We start from the raw sequence: 9,849 nt of genomic DNA on the forward strand, positions 1-9,849 counted from the left end.
TACTTTGCCTGCCTGAAACACTGATTGGTATAATAAAGAGCTGAGTGGCCAATAGCAGGGCAGGAACAAGAAATAAGTGGGTCTGCCTGGCAGAGAGAATAGAAGGAGAAAAAGAAGAGGGAGGAGTGAGAAAAGGAGGAGAGGAGGAATCAGGCATCAGTCATTCAGCCTCACAGAGTAAGAAGAAAAGAAAGATATATTGAATAAAAAAGGTATAATTTGTGATCCTAGAGAAGCTAAATAAGAAGGTGAACCCAAAGAAAAACATATAGTTATCCTATTGGATATTGGAAGTAGACAAGATTGCAGGGCAAAAATTGGGAACTTGGGGATGGGGTGGGATCGGGGTAAGGGGAAATGGGGAGAGAAAAGTGAGAAGGGGAGGATGGGGGGAAGCTTGGTGGAATGGGACGGTTGGGATAAAGGAAGGGTGGATATGGGATCAGGGAAGTATATATCCTAATTAAGGGAGCCATCTTAGGGTTGGCAAGAGACTTGACTCCAGAGGGGCTCCCAGGTGTCCAGGGAGATGTCCCCAGCTAGTACCTTGGGCAACTGAGGATAGGGAACCTGAAATGACCCTATCCTATAGCCATACTGATGAATATCTTGCATATCACCATAGGACCTTCATCTGTCAATGGATGGAGATAGAGACAGAGACCCACATTGAAGCACCGGACTGAGCTCCCCAGGTCCAAATGTGGAGCGAAGGAGAGAAAACATGAGCAAGGAAGTCAGGACCGTGAGGGGTGCACCCACCCACTGAGACAGTGGGGCTGATCTATTGGGAGCTCACTAAGGCCAGCTGGACTGTGACTGAAAAAGCATGGGATAAAACCGGACTCTCTGAACATGGCAGACAATGAAGGCTGATGAGAAGCCAAGGACAATGGCACTAGGTTTCGATCCTAATACATGAACTGACTTTGTGGGAACCTAACCTGTTTGGATGCTCATCTTCCTATACTTGGATGAAGTGGGGAGGACCTTGGACTTCCCACAGGGCAGGAAACCTTGACTGCTCTTAGGACTGGAGAGGGAGGGGGAGAGGAGTGGGGGCAAGGGGAGAGGAGTGGGGGTAGGGGAGGGAAATGGGAGGGGGAGGAGGCGGAAATTTTTTCAATAATAATAAAAAAGAAAGGTAAAAGCTCAGAGGTAAAAATATAGTAGAGAAATGGGATAATTTAAGTTAGAAAACCTGGCTAAAAACAAGCCAAGCTAAGGCCTGGCTTTCATAAGGAAGAATAAGTGTCTGTGTATTTATTTGAGAGTTTGGTGGTGGGCCCCCAAAGAATAAAAAGCAAACTAATAAAAAAACCACAAACAACAACAACAACAACAAGAAATGAACTACAGCATTTGTGTTGCTTTATCAAAGTTTGTGCAGTGAATTCCACTTTTGTGATCTTTGTGTTTCCTCCTTGGGCAGAACACACCAACTTTTTTCTATTTATAGATAAATTTTCTACCCCTATTCTTCCTCTAAAACATTAATTTAATGTCTGAAAATACTTACTGTGAAATGTTCAGTATATGAATGTCTGATCTTTCCCCCAAATTCAGATATGACTCATATTTCACTGGTTTCCTATATTCTTAGTATTATACCTTTCACTCCCAACTTGAAACACGGGAATGGTTTTTCTGAGAAATGCTGTTTGAAGCTTGCCTTTACAAGTCAAACTTTCACCTTGCCTGTAATCAAGTTAATAATGTGATGTGAGATCATTTATAACTATGTGCTCATTCTGTTTACATACCATGTATTCAACCTGATCAAAATTAACAGCCCTCTACAAAAACCATTGTCACCAATCTTAAATACTTTGGACTTTATATTACTATATGCCCTTACAATCTCAGCTGAATGTACAGCTTTAGCATATGATAATATTCCCTATTTTTATTTTGTGACCCATTCATACCCTTGTCTCAGGCTAAGATACATCTTCATAAGATGTGGTGGCTAGATCTAAGAACATTTCTAAAAACAGCAATGCATTTGAAACAATGTACCCCCCCAAGAAAAATATTGAAGCAACATGTAGGTAGAGATTGATAATATTTTATTATTGCTTTGTTTATTATATGGAGTAAATAGGGCTTCAAACTAACTCCTCCCCCCCCCGGTGAGATCCTTGTAAAAGACTGATTTGGACAAAATTTCATCATTCCTTTTCAATAGCACATTCGCTGTGCTGTTTAACAGAAAGAATGACCTTTATTTGAGAGATCAGATCAGAGGAGAGATTAGAATTCTACTGAACAAAGCAGGCCCACTCTTGAGTAAATGACACCAGGGGTTAGTGCTTTTGCTTTTTCATTATGCTGCTGAAATATACAATAGGATTCCAAGTTTAAATTGTTATTGCGTTCACATAAGGTGAAAAATGAAAAAATAGGAAGAGGGTTCCAGATGAGGGGTCTGTACAGAAGAAGTCAAGAGGCAAATAATACCAAGGTTGTTTGATGAGGACTCTAGGAATTATTTTATCTTTACTTAAAACTATAGAGTCAAAAATAAAAACAAAAGAATAAACAAAACCCAAATGACCCATTCAAAAATGGGGCTGTAACCCGAAAAGAGGGTTTTCATTTTTTATTTTTATTGAGCTCTACATTTTTCTCTACTCCTCTCCCTACCTCTCCCCTTCCCTTCAACCCTCTCCCAAGGTCCCCATGCTCCCAATTTACTCAGGAGATTTTGTCTTTTTCTCCTTCCCATGTAGATTAGATCTATGCATGTCTCTCTTGGGGTCCTCATTGTTGTCTAGGTTCTCTGAGATTGTAATTTGTGGGCTGGTTTTCTTTTAAAAACCACTTATGTGTGAGTACATGTGATAATTGTCTTTCTGGATCTGGGTTACCACACTCAAAATGATGTTTTCTAGCTCCATCCATTTGCCTGAAAAATTGAGGATGTCATTATTTTTTTCTGCTGTGTAGTACTCCATTGTGTAAGGACCTAGATATTAATCCACACACCTTCAAACACCTGATTTTTGACAAAGAAGCAAAAAGTATCAAACAGAAAAGAGAAAGCATATTTAACAAATGGTGCTGGCATAACTTGATATCAACATGTAGAAGAATGAAAATAGACCCATATCTATCACCATGCACAAAACTCAAGTCCAAATGGATCAAAGACCTCAACATAAAGCCAGCCACACTGAACCTTACAGAAAAGTGGAAAGTACACTTGTACACATTGGCACAGGGAAATACTTCCTAAATATAACCCCAGCAGCACAGACACTGAGAGAAACAATTAATAAATGGGACCTCCTGAGACTGAAAAGCTTCTATAAAGCAAAGGACATGGTCAACAAGACAAAACGACAGCCTACAGAATGGGAAAAGATCTTCACTAACTCCACATCAGACAGAGGTCTAATCTCAAAATATACAAAGAACTCAAGAAATTGGTCATCAAAAGAACAAATAATCCAATAAAAAATGGAGAACAAGGAGTTTTATTGATTTTTTTTTTTTACTCTTAAGCTGTCTTTACTCTTTTGGGTTTTTTGGGAGGCCCACCACCCAGCTCCCAAATAAATCACCACAGAGTCTTATTCTTTTTTTATAAATGCCCAATCTTAGCATGGCTTGTTTCTAATCAGCTTTTCTTAACTTAAATTATCCCTCTGGTTTTTTTCCTTTTCTTACTTCTGTGTATCTTACTTTTCCTCTTACTCTCTGGCTGGCGGTGTAATTGACCCCTGACATCCTCTTCTCCTTGTTTTCTTGCTTCTCCTTCCCAGATTTCTCCTATTTATACTGTGCCTGCCACTACTGCCTGTCCTTTCTCCTGCCTTGCTATTGGCCATTCAGCTCACTATTAGACCATCACGTGTTTTAGACAGGCAAAGAATCACAGTTTCACAGAGTTAAATTCATCATAAAGAAAAAATTATATAATTATAATCTCAAAAATAAAATTAGTAATTTGAAAATTGAATTATATATAATTGTAATACAAAATTTACACTGAAAAATGATGGTGGCTTGAGGAAAATAATTACATGTTTGTTTACTCTATAAGATATTCATAGTAGATAATCCCAGCTATCTCATGGGCATTAAAATACTCATCAGCCTTAGTCTTAGTTTTCCATACAAATAAGAATATTTTATGCTTTTAAGGGCTAGGATGTGTATTCTTTTTTTTTTTGATTTTTTCGAGACAGGGTTTCTCTGTAGTTTTTGGTGCCTGTCCTGGAACTAGCTCTTGTAGACCAGGCTGGCTGCGAACTCACAGAGATCCGCCTGCCTCTGCCTCCCGAGTGCTGGGATTAAAGGCGTGCGCCACCACCGCCCGGCTAGGATGTGTATTCTTAAAATAGCTTTCTGGATCACTGAACAGATCTGGAAAGTTTTGAAATATTGTTATAGGCCATCTATATCCATGATTGCAAATAGTTTTAGAACAATTTCAGGGGTAATTTACAATCAAATAAACACTCTATTCCTGTACATAAAATCAGATTCGAAGAAACTAACATTTCTAGGTCTCTACCAACCATAACACCACAATAATGTATTGTGCTTAGAACCATCATCAGATTGGATTCTGGAAGCATTTTGCAACTATAACAAACCTAACCAAGTTATGAAAATCCCATAAACTTCTTAGCATTTCATATTTTTTCAGTTGTAAAATGAGGATAATAATAACAAGTTCTCAATATCCATGAGAACGCTGTACATCAGAAAGCAGCACGGGCATAACATCTTTTATCCCCAACCTTTGTGGAATGCCATCCTGTAATGGTAAGTACTGGCACTCAACTTGACAGAATATAGGATCACCAGGAGGATGGGCTCTGGGATCCTTTGGGGGATTGTGTTGATTGGCTTAACTGATGTAGAAGTTCCATCTTAATTTTGGGTGGGGATACCAATCCCTGAGAAGAGGATCTTGAACTGTGGAAGTGGAGAACTCATGAGTAAGCCCTCACTCATTCCTTGTTCTCTGTTCCTGATTACATATGTGCTGTGATCAGATCCCTCAAGTTTTTGCTGCTTAACTTCTCCAGTATGGTGGATAATACTATGGAACTGTGAGCAAAAGCGAATTCTTTCTCCCTTAAAAAGAAGAAAGTGACAGGAGCCGGGCAGTGGTGGTGTACACTTTTAATCCCAGCACTTGGGAGGCAGAGACAGGCAGATATCTGTGAGTTTGAGGCCAGCCTGGTCTACAAGAGCTAGTTCCAGGACAGGCTCCAAAGCTACAGAGAAAGCCTGTCTCGAAAAACAAAAGTGGAAGGAAAAAATCCTGTACTTTTCAAAAGCAATATACATATACAATTTAATCCAGTTTTACATTTCAATTATGGCATATTTTGAGTGAGGTACATATGTTATGTTTTTGCATTATTATATACTCATGTGTATATGTTTAATACTAAAGGATTATGAATTGCTCCAGAGAGATAATATTCTAAATATACTGTTATACTAAGTCCTTTTCTTTTCTAGATGAAATTATGAAGCATTTTCTGAAAGATGACCTGACAATCTATCAAATTTTATTTCTACTACTCAAGACTTTGAATTATTTAATATTATAATGAAATACATGGCAACATATCAAGCTTAACATATTTTATATGATCAAATCATTCAACAGGACCCTTTGAAAACAACCTTCCTATAAGACATGGTTATTAACACAATTAATTGGCAAGTTTTAATTAATCAAGAAAGGATAAAAAACACAAAAGGCAAAGGAGATTAACTCATGACTCATCATTTTTAAAATGTCAAATTTATGTTAAGAACAGAAGTACAGCCATTATGTTTGCAGTCACATTTCTGACTGCAATTCCAGTCATTCCACCATCAGGCTGAGAAAGCATAATAATAACATGATTCTTATCATCGAGAAATTAAAATTTATCCTTTGGAAATTCTACAGACCATAGGTAAGAATATTATAGTCTTTAAGTGAAGAAATGTAAAAGAATTTAAATGACACTTTAAAATATCTTTATGGTTATATATCTTAAATGCTTATGAAGTGTGTGTTTACCTCAGGCCTTTGCAGTCCTTCCAAATAAGATGAGAAATGTTTGTTTTAAGTCATGAAAATGCATTTCTAAAATAGTCTTTACAGTCTTTTCAAAGTGCTAAGGGAATAATATTCTTGATGCTTGGGCACACTAAAATTCTGAATACTTCTTTAAATTACAAAGCAATGTATACTTTTTACCTTTTCACTCAAATGGTTCAACCAATTTAAAAATTATAAAGAAAATACATAATGCATTTCAAAGTGGCAAATTATATATTACCAAGGTACTGTAAAACTGTTTTCCTCAAGTGGTCTCATGAAACAGTATTGAATTGGAGTATTTCACAATGGCTATTTGCTAGTAGAAAACACGGTGAACAAATTTAGAGAGGTCCTTGTCATTAGACTTTCCAGAAAGAAAGAAACCCATTATCACCTGACTCCTGTAGACACACTTGCAATCTGGATTCAGAAATACCTTCTCAGTGCACACACTGGCTGCAGAAATTATTGTGATGAAAATTAGATCATGTAAGAAAAAGGTGACCAAAGTAAGTGTCGAATTAGAGAAAAAGGTAGGAGCATGGCACACACTGGTGCATATAGCAAGGATGACAGTAAGGAGTGAAGCAGAACAGCATAAGGGTAGAAGTATTTACTTAGGAGGAATAAAAGAATTGCTCCTAAACAAAATGACAATGGAACTCAAGAGAGCAGAATGGGAGAGGTAGAAATATGTCCTCTTATTTGAAACACAAATAATAGTTACTAAGTGAACTCCATCTGTCATAGGCCAGGAAAGGTTTACTATCAGTTGAAGGTCACGCTTTCTCATCACGATTATAACAATCAATATATTAGATATTAAATTCCTATATAAATTATAGAATGCTACAGTCGTGTTAAAATTGACAGTATTTCAGAATGCACAGCAAGCTTGCCATTCCAGAGAGGGCTAGGAATGAGGGCCCCGGATAGAGAAATGAACATCTCCTTCTGGTCCATTCTCCAATTTTATTAGACTAGTAGAACCAGGCTGAGAGCTGGCATTGATTCAGAGCAGACACTAGAACTGGACAAATGGAACTGTGACCAATGTTAACTAAGAACACTGTAGAGAAAGTCCTCCACCATCTGTGGAAGGAACAAATTCCCATGTTTGCTTAATGCTCATAAACTTTTACTGGTTGCAAAACTATGACATAAACATTTGTTAACTTTTTGTTAACTTTTGTTGTCTAAGACTTTAAGAGGTGAAATAGGGGGAGAAGAAAACTGAAGACTGACAAAAGTGAAAACATGAGATCCGCCCCCCCCCAGTAACAATCCCAAGCATAAAACTGATTCAAATCCATGAGAACAATGTGCATTTTCACGACTATAAAGCTCGGAAAGTAAGGCTCAGCAAGACGAAATCACTAATATAAGGCCACTTTTTCAATGGTAACTAGGCGATGTTTTAAGCTATGCTTATAATATAGCAAAACCCTGACATTTTTCAAAAAAGAAAATAAAACTTCCAATTTCTAGGCAACACAAGAAAACTGACAAAGAACCAAATAATACTCTGTATTTTTACATTCTACGGCTATTATGGATGTTGTGAAAATGAGGTATTATTTATATTAAAACTTAAAAACACCAGTTCACCTAGCACTGACCATTTAATGTTCAAAGGGATCATAGCCCTTTTCATCACATTAGAATCAAAGGTAACCACTAAAAAACACCCTAAAAATTACATCAAAGAAATACAAAGAAAAGGAAATAGAAACAATGTACACAAAATGATACTTTTATAAATAATGAAGTAAGGCTCAGCTAAGTTGGGAGATTTGCTGAGGGTCACAGAACTCATGAGTTCCAGGCCCAGGATGAGAATGTAAATCTCTAAATTTGTAGTCCACAGACGCGTTCCTCTGCAAAGCAGCAAGAAACGACTGCACAGAAGCACTCCTTCCAGAACGTCCTCAGACCAGAGTGTGATAAAAGTGAGCCGCACCGCAGGGCACGACAGGGCAGGGCAGGGCAGGGCAGGGCTGGGCAGGGCAGGGCTGGGCAGGCAGGGCAGAGTAGGTTCATACCAAAAACGGGGTGCCAGTCACCGTGATGAGATCTGTTTCTTTCTGAGAACCGTGGCTTCCCATTGGGTTGGAGAATCCAAACTGGGTCTCTTCCTCGTGCGCAAAGAAGTCAGAGTCGGGATGCACGTTCCAGTCGGCTTTGGCAGGGGTCAGCAGTTCCAAGACACTGTTTTCACAAAGCGTGCTGGAGGGAGTCAGAGCTTCCGTGTCCACGGTTAACTTATTGCTGGGTGTCAAAGCCTGGGGCTCCAGGCTTGAGTTTTTCAGGGCCAGGGAGCCAAAGAGCCCCCCCACGCTTCCCCCGGGGACATCGTCCATGTCTAAGGGGCTCTGCTGATAAGCGGCCACCGAGGTTCCGAAGAAGAGAGAGGTATCCAGTCCCTGGGGAAGGTCACTGGGGGCCCTCAGGGCCCGGGGGTCCGCCGCTGGCCCTAAGGAATGGTTACTGTTCTCGGCAGGGAGACCTCCTGCGAGAGTGGAGTTGACAGAGGCCACGTCGATAGTCAAGATGCCAGAGTTGACCAGGGCCGTGTCCAGCGCCGCGGCAGAACTGTGGCCGGGCACATCCGAGAAGAGAGACACCAGCTCGGGGCTGCTGAGATCGCTCTGCCCCTGGCTGGCCAGTTCACTGCTGGGCGTGAGAGAGTTGGCGGCTTCGAGCTGGCCCAAGAGGTCCTGGCTGAGGTTGTGCCTCTTGGCCATGTGGGTCTTCATGCTGTGCTTGGACGTGAAGAGTTTGTTGCAGGTGGAGACCGGGCATCGGTTCTTCCAGGTGCCCACGTCCTGCAAGTGCTTCTTGGAGTGGATGTAGAGGCTGCTGCGGGCAGAGAACCTGGCACAGCAGCCTTCGACGGGGCACACGAAGGGCTTCGTGCCCAGGTGGGTGATGCTGTGGCCCTTGAGGTGTTCGGCCCTGGTGAAGGACTTGCCGCAGCCCTCCACGGGACAGGTGAACCTGCGGTCGTCTTCGTGCTTCCTCTTGTGTCGCAGGAGTTTGGACATGCTGGTGAAGTTCCAGCCACAGCCGTCAAAGTCGCAAAGGAAAGGCCGCTCTCCCGTGTGGCTCCGCAGGTGAATCTTGAGGCGGCAAGCCTTGTCGTACTGCTTGCTGCAGCCGGGGAAGGAGCAGGCGAAGAGTTCCTGTTCCCTGAAATGGGCGCGGTTGTGAGAGAACAGGGCACTCACGGTAATGAAGGTCTTCTTGCAGCCGGAGAAGGCGCACTGGTAAGGCCGCTCGGGCTCGAAGTGGCTGCGCTGGTGGCTGCTGAGCTTGGCCTGCGTGGGGAAGCTCTCCTCGCACACCTCGCACTTGAAGGAGTTCTCCTGCTCGTGCCCCTTCATGTGCGCCTTGAGGTTGTACACGGTGGTGAAGCTCTTGCCGCAGCCCTCCACCGGGCAGCCGAATGGCCGCAGCTTGTCGTGCGACTGCAGGTGCCTCTTGAGCTTGTAGGAGGTGGTGAAGGTCCAGCCGCAGCCGCCCAGGGGGCACTTGAAGGGCCGCTGGCCCTGGCTGCTGCTGTGCGTCAGCAGGTGCACCTTCAGCTGGTGCTTCTTGGCGAAGGTCTGGCCGCACTGCGCCTCCGGGCACAGGTAGAGCAGCACACCCGGGCCCGAGCCCTGGCCCTGGCCCTGGCCCGGGCCGAGAGGCCCGCGGGGGCTCTGGGCGGCGGCCGGGGCCTCGGCCTCCTCCTCCGGAGGCGCCAGCGCGGGCGCGGGTTCCGCCGGCTCGGCCAGCAGGAGGTCGGG

At 42.4% G+C, this 9,849-nt stretch overlaps 1 protein-coding gene across 1 annotated transcript; it reads right to left on the minus strand.

The window, feature by feature from the left end:
* Window positions 1–5,252: 5,252 nt before the first annotated feature.
* Window positions 5,253–9,849, minus strand: LOC101985522 (zinc finger X-linked protein ZXDB; the record flags this gene model as incomplete). Its single annotated transcript, XM_005372121.3, has 1 exon — window positions 5,253–9,849. A coding segment is annotated over one exon (1,752 nt), but the record flags the coding sequence as incomplete, so codon positions are not given.

The sequence above is a fragment of the Microtus ochrogaster genome, unplaced genomic scaffold (assembly GCF_000317375.1).
Source record: "Microtus ochrogaster isolate Prairie Vole_2 unplaced genomic scaffold, MicOch1.0 UNK190, whole genome shotgun sequence".
NCBI lineage: Eukaryota > Metazoa > Chordata > Mammalia > Rodentia > Cricetidae > Microtus > Microtus ochrogaster.